Genomic DNA, 20307 nt, shown 5'->3' with positions numbered 1-20307 from the left:
GTTATGAAGGTCAACATGCCATTCGCTTTCTTCACTGCCTGCGGTACCTGCATGCCTACTTTCATTTACATGACATTGCTGTGTCCCAAACATTATGGTGCCCAGAAATGGGGGGACTATGTAAAAATACTTCTGTAATTTCTACATGGCTAAACCAAAATGTATAAAAATGGCCTTTATTAAAATCTGACAATGTGCACTTTAACCACATGTGATTTTTTTTTTTCCTATTTCAGATCTCAAATTGTGGAGTACAGAGGCAAATAAATAAATGATGGGTCTTTATCCCAAACATTATGGAGGGCATTGTTTGTGTAACTCGTGAATCTGTGACCCATATCCAGTTCAGTCCTGTGGACCAAAAATCCCTGCACTGATTAAAAATCTAACATGGCAATAGTTCTATTGATGTCTTGGGAGAAGGCATTTCCCCTTTTTTTTTTCTTTTCTGTTAATTTCATCTCAGAGTCAAACTACTTTAGGTAGGAATATATCATTTGTAATCTGCTATAATTTTGAGCTTGATCCTCTATTTACGTAGCATCTAAACACATATCTGTTACCAATCAGGAGCAGGAAAGGAGGCCAGATATTTGCATTTCATAAACCAAGAGAGCTATTATTACCCCTTGTGATTTCCATGGCTTTGATTGACTAACATATGTTATGAATTTCTATAGGCTGGAGGGAGATTCCATGTCAGTTTAACTAATAACTTCCAGAGTCATGTTTTTACTTATAATGCAAAAGTTTTTGTGTTTTTAATTTACAGTTGTGATGCTTTCTCTATTCAATGGGTTATTTATTTTATATTGTACTTACAGCTCTGAAACAGACACATGTTTGCCCGTTAGTTATGCTCCGAAACAGCATGAATGACAGATACACACTCTTACGCAACTGTTCACCAAATGTTTTTATTTTTTTACTGTTAGAGTAATATTTCTACGTGTATGTTTATAATTTTTTAATGTAATGTTCATTCTTATTTACAAATGGCAATAGACGCAGGAGTAGGCCATTCGGCCCTTCGAGCCAGCACCGCCATTTAATGTGATCATGGCTGAGCATCCACAATCAGTAACCCGTTCCTGCCTTCTCCCCATACACCCTGACTCCACTATCTTTAAGAGCCCTATCTAGCTCTCTCTTGAAAGTATCCAGAGAACTGCCCTCCACCGCCCTGAGGCAGAAAATTCCACAGACTCACAACTCTCTGTTAGAAAAAATTGTTTCCTCGTCTCTGTTCTAAATGGCTTGCCCCTTATTCTTAAACTGTGGCCCCTGGTTCTGGACTCCCCTAACATTGGGAACATGTTTCCTGCCTCTAACGTCCAAATATGTATAATAATCTTTTATGTTTCAACAAGATGCCCTCTCATCCTTCTAAATTCCAGAGTCTACAAGCCCAGCTGCTCCATTCTCTCAGCATATGACAGTCCAGCCATCCTGGGAATTAACCTTGTGAACCTACTCTGCACTCCCTCAATAACAAGAATGTCCTTCAACAAATTTGGAGACCAAAACTGCACACGGCGAGCGGTCTTTGAAGATAGTTAAGCACTACTGCCATATCATTAAAAATATTCTTCACAACCTTAATTGAAAGCTTGCTAGGAGTGTATTCTAGTGCATTTGACATGGATGGAGAAATGAGATTGCAGATACTGGAATGTAAAACAAAAACAGAACTCTGGAAGAGCTCTGTGGATCAACCTGTAGCTGTGGAGGCAAAAGGTTTAAGTCAGTGTTTCACTTTGAGACCCAGCATCAGGACTGATAAGTAAAAGGAAAGTTTGTCTACTAACTGTGCTTTGCACATCCCACATCCCTTGTTCTCCGCTTACCCCAATTACTCCTATAGCTTCTCTGCTGATCCTACCCTGCCCTCTCCTTAGATCCCATATCTTAACCTCAGCCCCACCACTATCCACAATCCTTCTCCACCCTTGCTCTCTTCACTCCACCCCTGCCTCCTTCCCCACCTCCCCCCTCTGACTCCATGCCTCACCCCAGCTCCAACCTCTCCACTATCCACCCCTCCTCCTCCGACCTCCTCTCTTTCATTTGTACATCTGTGTCTACACCTCAGCGAGTTCTGGCCCTCACATGATATGGAGCTCTTCCGCCACCTCTGTGCTTATTTCTGAAACAACAAATTACCCCCCACTCTCTTCCCTGATGACGATTTCTCTTGTTTAGACCTCTACCACTTCCTCTAGCCCCAAGCATAAAATCCCTTCTTTATATGTATAAATTGCCATGGGATTTTTCTTAATCCTACGCTCCTTTACTACTGTCTTTGTATTCCTTAAGGGCCCTGTCTGTTTTCTTCTTCCTAATCCTTACATAGACTTTTTTAACACAATTTACAACATCATCATCATCCTAGGTAACCAAACCTTGCAATCCTCATCTTCCTTCCTCACGATAGCATGCCCGTTGTGAATTATGTTCAGCTGGTCTCTAAACTACTCCCTCATGTCCGGTGTAGACTCGTCCAATACCAGCTGTTCCCAATCCACGCTCCCCAGTTCCTGCCTAATAAAAAAAGTAACAAGAACCAAAAAAAGAAACTACATATGCTGGAATTTTTCATAGAAAACAAAGCACTGGAGTAACTTAGCAGGTCGGGCAGCATGTGTAGGAAGGAACTGCAGATGCTGATTTACATCGAAGATAGACACAATGTTAGAGTAACTCAGCGAGACATGTAGCATCTCTGGATAGAAGGAATATATGGCGTTTCTGGTCGAAGAAGGGTTTCGACCCGCAACCTTACCTGTTCCTTCTATCCAGAGATGATGCCTGTCCCGCTGAGTTACTCCAGCATTTTGTGTCTAGGTCAGGCAACATCTCTGGAGAACATGGATGGACAATGTTTTGCTTTGGGACATTTCTTCAGATTCGGGGTCCTGACCCGAAATATTGCTCATCCATGTCCTCCAGAGATGCTGCCTGACCCACTGAGGTACTCCGGCACTTTGTGTTCCTGCCTAAGAAAGATGTAATTTGCCTTCACCCAATTTAACACTCCCCATACCAACCCCTCTGATGTCCAAATTTAGCCTTATTCACATATATCTTTAAACCTAAGCTGTTATGATGACTGTTCCCAAAATGCTCTCCCACAGAAACCCCAAATATCTGGCCCAGCTCGTTTCACTGTACAAGGTCTAGTATGGAGCCGTCCCAGGTTGGATTCTCTGCCTACTCTTTCGACAAGCTCTCTGAGATGCACCTAAAAGGTTCTGCTCAATCTAAGCCTCTTGCACCTAAGGAAGCTGATTTGGGGGAAATTAAATTCACCCGCTATGATCGTTGTAGTAGTAGGCCTCCTTTGGTCATGACTGACCATGGGTGATGCATCCTGGTCGGATGCAAGCCTGGGCGATGTCATATGGAGGACAGGCTGCTGCCCATGCAGCACGTCCCCCCTCTCCATGTCGCTGATCGATCCAAAGGAACACCAGGGCCGTTACAGTTTGGCACCAGTGCCGTTGCAGGAGCTGCCAGAGCGAGGTTGTAGACAATGACGAACTGCCTTAGGGGCTCAGACTCCAGATTTTCTTGAGGTTTACTCCTGGAGCCTTTTCCATGACTGGATATGACCACAAGGCAGTGGAGGTCATATCTGTTTTCCGTCTCCTAGATGGACTGCCTTCCCAGGCTGACGAGCCCCATCTGCCCACTGTGACCGATGGTCTTATCTTGCTTCCCTCTTCCCCTGCTGCATTTTATTTTCATGGAAATTATCACAAATCAACACTTGGAGTATGAATATCAGCTTGCCACTTTTTAGCGTAGAATCACTTGTGCACCAGATTGCTGGATGTGGGTACCAAGTCCTTCTTATCTGAGAAGTTGTGAATGGAAATTTCTGGCATTGGCAAGACCCAATCGATCTGAGAAAAGTCAAGATCGGGAAAGTCACTGACCCAAGCTCTCCAGACATGCTGTCTGACCCGCTGAGTTGCTCCAGCACTTTGTATTTTTTCTTGCATGCCAGCACCTGCAGTCCCTTGTATCCATGATTTATAGTTAAATCCTCTTAAGTATTTTGGAACAAATGAATTTCATATTTGTTTCCAAGAATGTTGAGTTGCATGCGAGAGCCTCCCTATGGTCAATGTCGGCCCATTCCAAAGACCCCATGAGCCACATCATGATAGCCGTTTAATCATTCAAAGTATGAATGATTCAAGAGAGTTTATTGTCATGTGTCCCTGATAGGACAATGAAATTCATGCTTTGCTTTAGGTCCCAGTTTCAATGCAGCAGTGTCTCGGGTCCAACCATTTGCAATCCGTTCAGCTAATTTATTTCTATCATGAACTCGGAAGCAGCAATGATTCTTATAAAAACAAGGTTAGGCATTATCTCTGGAGCGCATGCATATTAAATATTACTAGTTGCTCTTAGTGCTGTGCCCTTTGAGGTACAAGTGTTGCCATCTTCCTTTTAATCCAAAAGCCTATAGGCAAGATTGCAGAGTACCAGCAAAAGTACTTAATTAAAAGGTGTCTGAAATCAAAGTTTCTCCTCTGGAGAGTTCCTCTGACATCCTTTGCAGGAAATGGGTTTTGTAACACTAGAATTTCCTAAGCCCAGTGCTACAAACTTTATACTTGAGCAGGGAAATGAATTCACTTGGGGATATTACCTCAGCTTTGGTCATAAGTGGTTCATGTGTCTATCCCAGCCCTCCATTAATTTACAGGTCCCAGCCAAACATTTAGTACATGTTATTTTGTTTTCGGTTGACAAGTGTTTTATTTTTATTTTCTGTTTGAGATATAAACTGTCATAAATTTCTAAAAATTATTCGGAGATGTGTAAGGTGATCTATAAATACTTTTAAGAAGAAAGTTTTTAATGATATTTCGTAGATTTAACGGGCCTATTGAATAAATCGTGCCCCAAAACCCCCAACGTTTCTGATTCAGTTTGCAGGTCGTGTTCTTGTCACAAAGCCTGTAAAACCGCCGTGTGCGCCAGGATCGGAAGTGGCAATAAGTGGTGGTTATTGTAGTTGACTAACTGTATGCATGGAGCAGTATAGCACTGAAACATACTCTTCAGCCCACCTCGTCCACACTGACCAAGATGCTTCATCTATGCTAGTCCCACCTGCCTGAATTTGGTCCATATCCCTCTATTCTTTTCCTATCCATGCAGTGGTCCAAATGACTTTTAAACATTGTTATAGTACCTGCCTCAACTACCTCCTATGGCAGCTCATTCCATATATTCACCACCCTTTGTGGTGGCGGGAGGGGGGGAGAGGGGGGGGGGGTGGGTGGAATGGCTAACGTTGCTGCTCAGATTTCTATTAAATCTTCCCCTCCTGGTTCTTGATTCTCCTACTCTGTGTAAAATACTCTGTATTCCCCTCATGATGTTATACATCTCTATAAGATCAGCCTCCAGCCCTCAACGGAATAAAGTCCCAGCCTGCTCCACCTATACCTCGGGCCCTCAAGTACCAGCAATGTCCTTGTAAATCTTATCTGCACTCTTTCCAGCTTAACCGCCCCCTTCCTACAACAACATGGCCAAAACGGAACCCATTTGTGCCTTCATCAACGTGTTATACAACTGTAACATAACATCCCGAGGTTCAAACTCGATACCCAAAATGATGAATGCAAGTGTACCAAAAGCCTTCTTCACCATTCTCGACTCATCCTAGCATGAGTCTGAAGAAGGGTCTTGTAATGTTTTCATAAATATTCATGTATATGTTAATGAGTTGGTGCTCAATATAATAAGCAAGGAATGTTGGGTAATAAACCTCTCTCTCTCGTGATCCAGTTGATATTCTGCCGTCTGGAATATAACAAAATTGGTGACAAGGATGGGATCGAGTTTGTGAACATCCTTTAAATACAGTGCAGGACTGTTTTGCAAAATGCAGTATTGTTTATCATTTTAAACAGTAAATACGGAGTTGTGTCACAGTTGTTTGCGAGCTGGACATGATAGACTGCAGATCCTTCTATGCAGGGGACTAGTTTAAAACAGCAGCTGGACAAATCGGCGAGAGTTTGTGTCTATGTGGCAAGATGCCATCCTTGGGATCGTATAAGATTTTTTTTTTTGTCAAGCTGATTAGCCTTTGTACAGCTAAGTTTTAGGTGAATTGTTACACCCGAACAGACAGGAAATCTGGATTTTTGAAAGGACTTAAAAAAAAAAAAAAGAGAACGACACGATGGCAGCGTCCACAGGCTAAATTGGAAACCTTGGCACTTTTGACAAGAATAGAGAGCCGTTCAGCTCCTATATGGGGAGAGCGAATATGTTTTTCATGGCAAACAACTTAATGTAGATTAGTGGTGAAGGAGAGAAAGTGACTGAAACAAATAAGGCCGTTTGCGAACGCATGTAAGCGATTATGCTCATGGAGATCGGTCCTGAAGTGTACGGCACACTCGTGAATCTCCTTGCGCCCATAAAGGCAAAAGACCTGCCATTCAATGACATGAAGAAGTTAGAGGAGCACTTCAACCCAAAGTCTCTGGAAATTGCAGAAAGATATAAATTTGGCACTAGAATCCAGAAGCAGAATTAGACAATCAATGAGTACATTGTTGCCTTGAAAAACTTAAGTTTGCACTGTAACTTTGGAACCTTTCTTGGACGAGCACTACGCGACAGATTTGTTTGTGGTCTAGCTGATGAACGAATTCAGTCCAAACTCATGAACACTCCAGATCTTGCATTCGAGAAAGCATACAAGTTTGTTACCACAATGGAGATGGCATCAAAGAATGCTCACGAGTTTCATCCACCACGGATCGCATCCACCGTTGATCTGTTGTGGCGGTACACGAACTGCAGTGGGTCCAGGTTTTTGTCGAGGTAGGAGTTGATTTGCTCCATGATCAACCTCTCAAAGCACTTCATCACCACCGGCGTTAGTGCCACTGGTCGATAGTCATTGAGGCACGTCACCTTACTCTTCTTGGGCACCGGTATAATTGATGCCCTTTTAAAGCAGGGGACCTCAGACCTCAGAAGTGGTAGATACGTTTAGAATCAGAAATAGAACCCAAGATTAGTTTTTATTATTTTGTAACAGCATAAACCTGTTGAGAATTATCATTGAAAGTACACATAAAACACTATACCTGTAGCTGTTGGAAGTACAGCAGTCAGCGCTGTTCATTTCCTTGGCAGCTTGTTTGTTTATTTTTGCAATTTGATCATGAAATGTGACTCGATTACATGTTCTATTCTGCAAATTAATGTTGGAGATCAAAACCATCTCCTCAATATTAAATTGTGACCATCACTTAATCTTTAGATGATTTGGCAAAGTCAAGAATAATAACATTTGTATTATTATTTGAAATACGTTTAGTTTACTTTAGAGATACATTGTGCAAAAGGCCCTTTGGCCCACCGAATCTGCCCTGACCAATGACCACCCCATATACTAACACTATCCTACACACTAGGGCCGATTTTACAAATTGCCGAGGCCAATTAACCTACAAACCTGCACGTCTTTGAATTGTGGAACAAAACCGGTGCATCTGGAGAAAACCCATGCAGTCGCAAGGAGAATCTACAAACTCCGTACAGACAGCACCCGCTTCTCAGGATCGAACCAGAGTCTCTGGCATTGTAAGGCAGCAACTCTACTGTTGTGCCCAATATATAATTATGCAGGTGTAGAAAGAGTGAGAAGGGCTGCAGATAAAAGAATATGATATATTCAATCAACATTATTTTGTAGAATTAGGAATTTACTTTATTAAAAATCCAAACTTTCTCTCTCAGCTATTTTTGGTGAACTTTGGTGAGCTCTGGTGCATTAGACTACATTGTTTTATTCTTAAAAGCAAGGGCTAGACACGTGACCCATATTTAAGGGGGGAAACGTATTTGTTTCTTCGCATTTATTGAATTGTTTCTTGGTATGTCATAATCCAGTTGTGAATTATATTTCCAAAGTAAAGAACACAAAACTTGACAATTCCCTAAATATTGAATGGTCTTGCATATACTCTGAGCCTTCACATCCCTTTAGGGTAGTTGAATTCTAATGATTCGCTGCCCTCGGTGGGAAAAAGAAGGTTGTTTTTGTGCCTGATAGCTGACCTGTTATTTTGAGATTGGAGCTTCCTATCCAGGGAATATATTATTCCTGCAACAGCTTTAAGCTCCATTTGGTATAATCCAGTGAGTCGGGATCTCATTGCCTCGCAACTCTAGAAAATATAGCTGGTTTCGGACAATTCCAATGACAGGGCAATCATTGTCCCATGATTGTCCTTTCATCGTAGGACAGACAATTCCACATCCCTTCCCTTGTCCCTAACCAAATGATCCCAAGAAGAAATCTGCTGAAAATTTGTTGCATTCCTCATTCACAAGCATGTTCTTCCATGGAAGGAGGATGAAAAGTTACAGACGTTATTCTAGGTGTAGAGAGTAGCCTTCTATGCCATGGTGGTTCAAGTTCTAAATGTTTGAGTGTACCTATGTCTACATCCCATTAAGCAGTTTGTTCTATACTTTAATTATTGTCTGGGGTGAAAAAATATTGTTTTTAAATATTTCCTACAACCTACAAAAGATTTAAATCTCCTCTAAATCGCCTACCCCTACTTTAAATATATGCCTCGTGATCACAGGCACCTATGCTAAGAGAAAAGTATACAACTTCCTAATCTATGCTCATTTTGTGTACCACTATCTAGTTAATTCTCAGTCTTCTCTACTCCAAGGAAAACAAACCCAGTGTATCCTGTCTCTCCTCATAACGGAAATGCTCTATGTTAAGCAACATTCTGGCAAAACTCCACTGCATATCTCCAGTACAATCATATGCTTCCAAAGTTCTGCGTTGTGTTGCTGCACACTTTTTCTTATAATCAATAACACCTCAAATCTTCGAACCATCTGCAATCTTTACTAGACATATTTCCTACAATCACATCCAGAACCATCTGCAAACTTTATTAGACATATTTCCTACGATCACATATAAAGTATGTAATAATTTGCAAGGATCTGAACACCAGTCCCCATGATACTTCATGGGTCACAGGCTTCCAATCACAAAAACAACCCGATGATTTCTCTATGCCTCCTGTAATCAATCCAACTTGCCAACTTACCCTGAATCCCAAGGGTTTGAACCTTTTGTAGTTTAGAGAGAGAGCGCAGAAACAGGCCTTTCGGCCCACCGAGTGTGTGCCGACCAGCGATCCCCGCGCTTTGACACTAGCACACGCACACGCACACGCACACACACATTTTTTTACATTTATACCAAGCTAATTAACCTACAAGCCTGTACATCTTTGGGGTGTGGGAGGAAACCGAAGATTTCGGAGAAAACTCACCTGGTCATGGGGAGAATGTGCAAACCGTACAGACAGCACCCGCAGTCGGGATTGAACCCAGATCTCTGGAGCTGCAAACGCTGTAAGGCAGTAATTCTATCACTGCGCCAATGTGTCGTACCAGCTTATCATGTCCAAGGGCTTACTGAAATTGATAACCACATTGACACACTTGGTTATCTCAACATTCTGTCGAAGTAGTCAGATAGGATCTCTGTGGAAACCCATGTTAACTTTATTACATTAGATTCTTAGTCCTGGCCCTCAGAATTTGTCATCCATCCACTGATAATAAACTTCTTGACCTGCAATTACCTGCTAAATAAATGTATCACAATTGCTATCCTTCAGTAATCTGGCACCTCTTCTACTGTTGAAGATTTAAAAAATATATATTCTGAGGCCCGGCAGTGTCCACCCTTTTCTCCCATAAGATCTCATCAGGGTCTGAGGGGGTGGCATTCTGTCCACATGACCAGAAGCGGGGGCCACGCGGAGGTTGAGTGAGTGACATGAAGTTCGAGCAAAGTCCGTGGGAAGTTCGCGCGTGACGTACGGCGTCGAGGCGGTGCATACGGCCTCAATGCGGCTGCGGGCCGGAAGGCCGTTGCCGCGCGGAATTTTTGAACACGGTCAGTTTTTCGGAGCCCCGCGCGATGTCGGGGCCAGCTCCGCAAAACTCCATACGGCTCCGGCGATCGAAATGGGACTGGCCCGGCGAGGCCGTACGGCTCAAGCGACCACGTTAGGTCGCGCTTGCCGCATGGAGTCGCATGCTCGTGGGACACGCCCTTTAGGTCGCGCTTGCTCGTGGGGCAGGCCCTTAACTCTTTGATGCCCCATCTCCACTATTGTATGGTTCTAATGGCCTGATCATGTACTTTCTCAGCTTCCTAAATCCTAAGATCATTGAAAGATCAGCAGGACATTGAGGGTTTATTTCATTAATGGTTTATTCTCATTTCGTGCTGAGAGGCCTGGATACCTGTGTTGTCAGAAATCCTCATCACTTTCCGGCTTCATTGTCCTTGAATTGATATACCCCACTACAGATGGGAAGGAATTTTCCCTGCTCTGTAGTTCTCAGCCACAGCCTCTTCTCCACCCCTCTATTTTCTGTCTTGGATATTTCTTCACGCCCACCTCATTCACTGAACTATACTTATTGGTTTGGTAACTTTTTTATGGTTTGCTTCATTGGCCCTCTGAAGTAAACCAATTTCCTACATGGATAAGAAAGCTTCAGAAAGAAATGGGCCAATCGCAGGCAGGTGGGACGAGTGCAGATGGAGCATCTTGGTTGACGTGAGCAAGTTGGGCCGAAGGGCCTGTTTCCATGCCTCTGTGGAAGACTCTATGCCTCTAAGACTATGGTGTGAAGTTTTGGTTTAATACAGTCCTTCATACATAAAATAATACCATTGACAACAGACCAGGAGCTTGGGCTGCTGAGTTACTCCAGCATTTTGTGTCTTTGGTTTATACCAGCATCTGCTGTTCCTTCCTATGCAAAAATTAGGTTGATGTTTTTGACATGCGTGGGGCATAATGGGCAGTTAAGTTGCAAGTATCTGGCTTGTGAGAAAATGTTGGGTGCAGATAAGGTTATGCATTACTAGTGTAATTTATAGATGCAGAGAAACTACAGATTGAATGCTCAATTGGAATTTGGGACTGAACATACCAGTCAATAAAACAGATTATTTGATCATTATCACGTTGTTTGTGGGAGATTGTAGTACAAAGATTGGATGTCTTGTTACTGATAGCTCGTTATTTTACAAATGTGACTGAATTTTGGAATGTTAACACCTGTTGTTTGCCAGCCACCTTTCTATATGCAGTTACAATTCTCAGAACAATTATAGCTGAATATATGCAACAGACCTGCGGAATGATTAGAACAGATGAAATTAATTTATTAGGAACGCATCACAAGGACTATTTCTGAACAGAAATGAGTCTCCAATTAGTCTGTGGTGTGTATTATTGTCCCTTTTAAACTGGCTTAATTCTATCTGCTTCTTAGCCTTTCAGCAAATCTTTTTATTAATTTATAAATAAATACACTTAGATTTCTTTAGAAACCTAGACTATTTGCTGTAATCTCATATGTGGTTGTGTGCTTCACATTCTAACCAGTCTGATTTAAGGGCATCTTCCCGGGATGATAATTCAGTTGGTAACGTACTTTAATGCACCCAATTTTGTATATTTTCAAAAGTAGAAATATTTCTGCACGGTTAAACCGTCACACCTTGGACATCCAGTTTTAGTCTTCTTTTTTCAAAATATATATTCCAGTTTTAGCTGTTACTTGTTTGCCTTTTAAATTGCTTTGCTGACCTATGCTGTATTTAATTTTATTTATCTGTCCCCTTTGTTCAACTTGTTTCCGGAGCTTGTTTATTTTCCACCATAATGCGTCACCTGCCATTTATGTTTGTAAAACTTCATTTGCCACTCAACACATATTCTAATACCTTCCTGTTTAGGTTTGTTACTAAACCTAATCCATTCCTATAAATTGAAAAACAATGGTGCTCCAGAAACATTCTTCTTCTTTTGGAATGTTGCTTCCTACATTCCTCTGAATAACCCTTACTCATATTATCTGTTTCATCTCTTCTGCAGATTTGTTGTGCATTTGGGTGTTCTAGCTATTAGCAGGCATCCAGCTACCGTTTGCAGAAAGTATAACATTAAGCATTTTTACACTCTACAGAACCTAATTCTGAGTCTAATAGACAAAGCATGCGTTACCTAAAACATAATGCTGTAAAGGCTGAGAATTTATGAATATTATTTATTATGCAAATGTTAGTCTTAATTTTACTTTGACTATAGAACTTTTATTGTGCTTGGCTTCAGTTGTTTACTGCCTAATTTAAACCTGAGGTCTCTGCAAATGACTGAGTGTGCATTTCTGTTCTTTAAAAAAAAAAATTCCAGACAATATTTGAATTTGACTAATTTCCGTTTGACTTATTAGTTTTGCCACACTGTTATTTCCTTTTTTGATATCTTGTACAATATACTTTATGAAGTGGTGTTCTAAATTCTTCAGCAAAATTTCCTGTTACCTGCAGGAAATAGATAAATTCCTTGTTCTTTCCTGAATAATCAAACATAGCAGAATTATATCTTGCAGCAGAGATGTATTGAGGAAAAATGTACGAAGTTCTATATAAAGCTCAGAGTTAGTGTCAAGCCATCTTAATAGTTTGGAGACACAAGGAACTGCAGATGTTGGAATCTTGTGTAGAACACAATGCTGGAGTAAGTCAATGGATCAGACAGCATCTCTGGAAAACATGGTTGGGCAACATTTCAGATCATCACCCTTCAGATTGTTCCCAACAATTTACGTTCTCTTCAACTTAATAGTTTTATTCATTTTCAAAATTGCATTACAGTAACGCACAGGAGCAGAACCTTTGACCACAATGTCTGTGCCAAATTTACACCAAATCTAATCCATCCTACATGCACATGATCATATCCCTCCATTCCCTGCACATTCACCCGTCTATTTAAAAGCCTCTTAAATGCCACTGTCGTATCTGCTTCTATCACCACGCCAGCAACACCATCACAAGTAGAAAGCAAAATAATTCCTGGTTTGGTCCTAAAAATTATATAAACTATTGACAATTTGTTTTGTTTAAAATAGACAGTAGGTGCAGGAGTAGGCCATTCGGCCCTTCGATGGCTGATCATTCACAATCGGTACCCTTCATCACTAACTTCCATCCGGCACTGAAATAACAGGGCCCCATCCCCGACCTCTACCTCCACTACATCGATGACTGCTTTGGTGCTACGTCCTGCACCCACACACAACTGACTGACTTCATCCGCTTCACCACTAACTTCCATCCGGCACTAAAATACACCTGGACCATTTCCGACACTTCCCTACCATTCCTTGACCTCACTATCTCCATCGCAGGTGATAGACTTCTGACCGACATCCACTATAAACCCACTGACTCCCATGGCTATCTGGACTACGCTTCTTCCCACCCTGCTTCCTGTAAGGACTCCATCCCCTACTCCCAATTCCTCCGTCCACGCTGCATCTGCTCCCAGGATGAGGCGTTCCACACCAGGGCATCTGAAATGTCCTCATTCTTTAGGGAACGGGGGTTCCCCTCCTCCACCATAGATGAGGCTCGCACCAGGGTCTCTTCCATACCCAGTAACACTGCTCTCTCTCCCCATCCTCCCACTCGCAATAAGGGCAGAGTCCCCCTAGTCCTCACCTTTCACCCGACTAGCCATCACATACAACAAGCAATCTCCGTCAGTTTCGCCACCCCCACCACTCGCCACATCTTCCCATCTCCCCCCATGTCTGCTTTCCGCAAAGACCGCTCTCTCCGTAACTCCCTTGTCAATTCTTCCCTTCCCTCCCGTATCACCCCCTCCCTGGGCACTTTCCCTTGCAACCGCAAGAGATGCTACACTTGTCGCTTTACCTCCCCCCTCGACTCCATTCAAGGACCCAAGCAGTCATTCCAGGTTCGACAGAGGTTCACCTGCATCTCCTCCAACCTCATCTATTGCATCCACTGCTCTAGATGTCAGCTGATCTACACCTCCGCTCGGTCCGCATTAACCAACCTGACCTCCCAGTGGTTCAGCACTTCAACTCCCCCTCCCATTCCATGTCTGCCTCTCTGTCCTGGGTCTCCTCCATGGCCAGAGCGAGCACCACCGGAAATTGGAGGAACAGCACCTCATATTCCGCTTGGGGAGTCTGCATCCTGGTGGCATGAACATTGAATTCTCCCAATTTTGTTAGCCCTTGCTGTCTCCTCCCCTTCCTATCTCTCCCTCAGCCCTCGGGCTCCTCCTCCTCCTTTTTCCTTTCTTCTCCCCGCCTCCCCCCACCCCCCATCAGTCTGAAGAAGGGTTTCGGCCCGAAACGTTGCCTATTTCCTTCACTCCATAGATGCTGCTGCACCCGCTGAGTTTCTCCAGCATTTTTGTGACCTTTCACACAAAAACTGGTTCTAGACTGTCTATTAGATTAGTGGGAAGCCAGAGTATTGCAAAGCTTTTAAAGTACAACAGAAGGTAACTAAAAAGGTAATACGGGGAGAAAATATGAAATACGAAGGTAAGCTAGCCAATAATATAAAAGAGGATAGAATGAATGAACGATTAAGTGTATTGGCCAAATATTCACACACAAGGAATTTGCCTTGGTGCTCCGCCCGCAAGTGACAACATGATATGCAGGGACAGTTATGAATGATACATAAAACATTAAACATAGCAACAGATTCTTCAGTTATATAAAGAGTAAGAAAGGGACAAGAATGGATGTTGGACCTCTGGAAAATAATGTAGGAAAAATGATAATGGGGAACAAAGAAATGGCAGAGGAGTTGAATAACTTTTTTTGCATCAGTCTTCAGCAACGTGCCTGAAATTCAAGAGTCAGCTGTGGATGTTAGTGGAGTGGTTATTGCTAAGGAGAAGGTGCTGAGGAAGCTGAAAGGGCTGAAGGTGGATAAGTCACCTGGACTGCACCCTAAGGTTCTGAAAGGGTGGGGTTAGTGATTGTGTGAGCATTGATAGTGATATTTCAAGAATCACTAGTCAGGAGTGGTTCCAGATAATTGGAAAATATTACCCTGCTGCATAAGAAGGGAACAAAGCAGAATAGTGGGAACTGTACGCCGGTTAGCCTGACCTCGGTGGATGGTAAAATTTCAGAGTCCATTATAAAGGATGAGGTCACGGAGTACTTAGAAGCTCACAATAAAATAGGCTGAAGTCAGCATGGCTTTGTGAAGGGGAGTTCTTGCCTGACAAATTTGCTGGAAATCTTTGAAGAAATAGCCGGACAGACAAAGGAGAGTAAGTAGATGTTTATTAGATTTTCAGAAAGCCTTTGATAAGGTGCCACAAGTGAGGCTGCTCAGGAAGATGAGAGCCCACGGTATCGAACGGCAGATACTAGCATAGATAGCAGGTTGGCTGGATGGCAGAAGGCAAAGACTGGCAATAAAGGGGGCTTTTCTGGTTGACTGCCAGTGACTGGCGGAGTTCAGAAAGGCTCGGTGGGGGCCGCTGCTCATCACGTATATTAATGATTTGGATGAGGGGATTGAAGGCTTTGTGGCCAAGTTTGCGGATGATACGAAAATAGGTGGAGGGACAGGGACTCTGCAGATGGACTTGGACAGGACTAATTCTACTCCTCTCTCATGATCTTATGATCTTATTTTAAATTAAAGGTGGAGAAATGGGATTGAGGTGGAGATCAGTCAAGTTCTGACTGAATAGTAGATTGGATGCATTGGCTGGATAACTGATTTTTGTCCCCACAAAATTAATTCAGATTATTCATAATATTATTCCAGTAAACTAGTGGTTTAGGGTGGCAGTTATTATAATTAAAATTCTAAATCTACAAATGACGAAATGGAATTTCAATGAAAATTGTCTGATTTTTAGCAATTGTGGCCTTGATTTCGATTATGTAAATAATTGACCATTGTTCCATTTCTGTGGTGCCCCCCTTCCCTTGATGCCCTAAGCATGTGCTTATTTTGCTTAATGGTTAAACCAGCCCTGCCTGCATATCCACATGCCTATTCAAAAGCCTTTAATGTCACTGTTGTAACTGCCTCCAACATAACCCCAAGCAGCACATTCAGGCATCCACTACACTCTGTAAAAACAAAAAAAACTTTTCCAACCAACATCTCTTTATAGCTAATACCCCGGCAGCATTGGAAAACCGCTCCTGCACCCTCTCCAAAGTCTCCACATCCTTCCTGTAATATGATATGACGGGAAATCCATTTGATTTAAGTAGAAATACTTTACACGTGTTTTTTTTATGCCGAAGAAAACTTCCAGTACAACAATTCCTGCAATGTTTATTTGTTTCTTCTTTCACGAGTTTAAGATTTTCATAAATTGAAAAAACATTTTACTGAATAAATACTGCAAATTTTTGTCATCTTTCCACTGTTGTTGCTGAACATGGAGGATATAAACCAAAACCTCAGGAATGAAATGAAGTTTAATTTTAAACCCTTAATATAGAAACATGTGTCTGCCAACAGAAACTGTATTATGTCTTTGGCAAAAAAATCTTTCAGCTGAATCCTAAAAAAAAAAGTTCATTGTATTTGACCTGTAGATAATGCATTTAAGAATCACAGGGTATACAGTGGAAGGAGTAAGCTATGAATGGGGGATGGTGGCTGTGGAGAGTGTGTGAAATAAGTTATAGTAATTGACTAATATTTCGTGCATTACAGAAATCTCAAGAATGTGAAAACTTTGAACTTTACACATTGGTTCAAATTGTGAAAAATGTTGGGTCCAAATCATTTGACTTCTCGACATTGAACTGTTTGAAAGGTTATTTTTCAATGCGCTAATAGAAAATGCAAACTACATGACTGATATTAGTTGAGTTAGTGCAAAATATATTCATGTTTTTTGTGTGACAAACATCCTTCCCAAGTCCAGTCTATCCAGCTCTGTCAGAATGTTGTAAATGTCAGTTGGATCCCTCTTCTAAGCTGTAGAGAGTCCAATCCTAACAGATTTGTTTTCTCCTTGTATAGCAGTCCCACCATCCCAAGAATCATTTTGGTGAACCCACATCACATTCGCTCTATGACAAGTATTTCCTTGGGAACAGAGATTAAAACTGCACATTACACCCCAAGTGTGGTCTCAACAAAGTTCCTTTTTCTAATTGTGATGTCTCTTTCAGGGAACTGTACTTGTACTCCTAGATCCCTCTGCTCTACAACACTGCCCAGAGCCTACTGTTTACTGTGAATGTGCTACTATGGTTTGACTTCCCAAAATCCAGCATCTCACACTTATCTGCATTAAACTTCATTTTCCATTCCTCAACCCACTTGCTCGGCCTATCAAGGTCTGACTGTAGTTCTTGATAACTATCTTCATTGTCTATGATACCACCAATTTGGTGTAATCAGCAAACTTACTAATTAGGGCTTGTACATTCACATCCACATTGTTGATATAGATGACAAACAGCAATTGACCCAGTATGGATCCCTGAGGTACACCACTAGTCACAGGCCTCCAGTCTGAAGAACAAAATAGCCTTTCATTGTCACCATCCACTTCCTCTATTAAGCCAATTCTCTGTCCAAAGATAGGCACAAAATACCAGAGTAACTCGGCGAGTCAGGCAGCATCGCTGGAGAAAAGGAATCGGTGATCTTTCGGGTCGAAAGACATCTTCAGACTGAAAGATAGGGGGGGGGGGGGGGGGAAATGGAGGCGAGAAAAAGCCAGAATAAATCAGTGCTGGCAAAGGCCAGTTAGCTTGCTATCCATGGATCACATTCAATCTAACCTTCCAGATAATTGTAGTTACATTAGACGTCTCGTGTAGATACAGAATTGATCAGCAATTGTGCATGTTCTCTTACATAGAAACATAGAAACATAGAAAATAGGTGCAGGAGTAGGCCATTCGGCCCTTCGAGCCAGCATCGCCATTCAATATGATCATGGCTGATCATCCAACTCAGTATCCTGTACCTGCCTTCTCTCCATACCCCCTGATCCCTTTAGCCACAAAGGCCACATCTAACTCCCTCTTAAATATAGCCAACGAACTGGCCTCAACTACCTTCTGTGGCAGAGAATTCCAGAGATTCACCACTCTCTGTGTGAAAAATGTTTTCCTCATCTCGGTCCTAAAAGATTTCCCCCTTATCCTTAAACTGTGACCCCTTGTTCTGGACTTCCCCAACATCGGAAACAATCTTCCTGCATCTAGCCTGTCCAACCGCTCAAGAATTTTGTAAGTTTCTATAAGATCCCCCCTCAATCTTCTAAATTCTAGCGAGTACAAACCGACTCTTGTCTTCATTGATTAAATAACGATAGTTCAAATGCCCTGCGCAAGACTATTTGTTCCTAAACATGTGTGGAATGTCTTCAATATTCATGTTCGGTATTTGACAATGGTAAATCTTATGATTGAGGACTTCAAGGTGAAATGATTTCCTAAAATAATTGGATTTATCATTACTATATGTATACTGTTTACTCCATTAGTTTCCTTTGAAAAAAAATTATACTGCATCCAAATATATGACAATAAACCGATGTAAAACTGATACTTGCATGCAAGCACCGTAGAACTCCCATTGCCATTATATACAACTTATTCATAAGTCAGGGGCTCATATGTTCTCAATATGTATAGTTAATTCATGAAAGAAATATTCATTTGTGTAAAACCATAATTCTAATATACTCGAAGTAGCATAATAATAGTAAACATTTTTCTTTTTTGAAACCCTGTATATTCCAAAAACTCCATCCTGTATTCAATATGTTTGAGTACTAATTGCCTCCTAAATCATGTTCACAATATTTTCCAAAGTCTTTATTGATGAAGCTCATTTATTCTCTTGAATCTTGGGGAAGGAAATGCTTATCCATGTAAGATATGCAACCATAAACACTGCACAGCCATAAAACTAAATACATCCAAAGCATCAGATAAAATGACCAGTGTGTAAACACGAGTGTCTTAGTTGTCTTTACTAATGGAAGTATAGTTAACTTGGTATGCAATTATTTTACTGAACTGTCACTTAACTATGTTGGGATGCAACAGACTGACTGGAGTTTTTGATCCCAGCCATGACCGAGCATTTGACACGATAGGGGAAACAAAATATTTAAGAACATTTATTTTAATCTGGTCAGAATGCTGGCTTTTCACTAATTGATAATTTTCTTCCTGAATTAACTATGTATTAAGAACATGTGAGCCCCTGACTTGGGTCATAAGGTCATGTGGTAGGAGTAGAATCAGGCCATTCGGCCCATTAACTCTACTCCACCATACAATCATGACTGATCTATCTCTCCCTCTGAACCCCATTCTCCTGCCTTCTCCCCATAACGTCCGACACCTGTACTATTCATGAAATGAATGAATTGTATTTTAGGTAGCAATAAGAGTTCTAAGGTGCTTGCGTGTAAGTATTATTGATTCATTGTCATATACTTGGATGCAGTATAATTTCTTGTTCAAAAAAAGCTCATGGAATAAACAGTATATATACAGTTATATAAATATAATAAGTACAAGTGGAAGACAGCAGATGATTAAGCGTTAAAGAATATTAAAATGCAATACTAAAATAACTAATGACAAAACCTTAAGCACAAGAGTATGTGTGTGTGGAAGAGCAGATTGGTTCCACAGTCAGAAAGCAGTGGGGCAGCTGTTCTCAAGTCTGTACTTGAATCATCTCCAAGAAGGTAGAGAGAAATGGAAAAGCAAGGATGGCAGGCAACCTTAATGATATTACCAGCCATCCTGGTGCAACACACAGTGAAGATAGACTGGTTGGAAGGAAGTGATGAGCCTGTGATGGAGTGGGCTGTGTTCACCAATCCCTGCAGGTTCAGGTAGTCAAGAACATAGCAGTTGCCATACCTGGCTGAGATGCATCCTATCAGAATACTTTCTATAGTGGATCTGTAGAGTTTGAGAGAATTCTTGTGGACATGCCAAATAATCTTGGGCACATAAGAGAGTAACCGCATTGATGCACTTTCTTGATCACTGGATCGGTGTGGGAGGATCTTGTTAGGATGAAGGTGATGTGGATGCCTAGGAACCTGAAGCTGTTGACCATCTATACAGAGGCTCCATTGATGAGCACAGGGTTGGACTTATCCCCCTCGTATTTTCATGTCAACGAGTAACTCTTTCATCTTCAGTTAATGTATTTTTAATCCAATACACGTAAGAGAACATATTGATGTTGAGAATACATGGTTAAAGTCATTGAGATAATTGGAGCCTTATTTTCAGATTTAACTGTTGACCTTCTACCCTTTTTCTCTTATCAAAACCATGTTTTCTGAGTTAGACAATAGACAATTCGGTGCAGGAGTAGGCCAT

At 41.6% G+C, this 20307-nt stretch overlaps 1 protein-coding gene across 1 annotated transcript in view; it reads left to right on the top strand.

The window, feature by feature from the left end:
* Nucleotides 1–3181: 3181 nt before the first annotated feature.
* Nucleotides 3182–20307, top strand: part of rai14 (retinoic acid induced 14) — a 173556-nt gene continuing 156430 nt past the window's right edge. Inside the window, exon 1 of the mRNA XM_033038357.1 lies at nucleotides 3182–3360. Coding sequence (XP_032894248.1) covers nucleotides 3182–3360 — 179 coding nt within the window. The remainder of the gene's footprint in view (nucleotides 3361–20307) is intronic.

The sequence above is a fragment of the Amblyraja radiata genome, chromosome 1 (assembly GCF_010909765.2).
Source record: "Amblyraja radiata isolate CabotCenter1 chromosome 1, sAmbRad1.1.pri, whole genome shotgun sequence".
NCBI lineage: Eukaryota > Metazoa > Chordata > Chondrichthyes > Rajiformes > Rajidae > Amblyraja > Amblyraja radiata.
The sequence above is the reverse complement of the archived record's forward strand: the minus strand, read 5'-3'. Positions and strand labels throughout refer to the sequence as shown.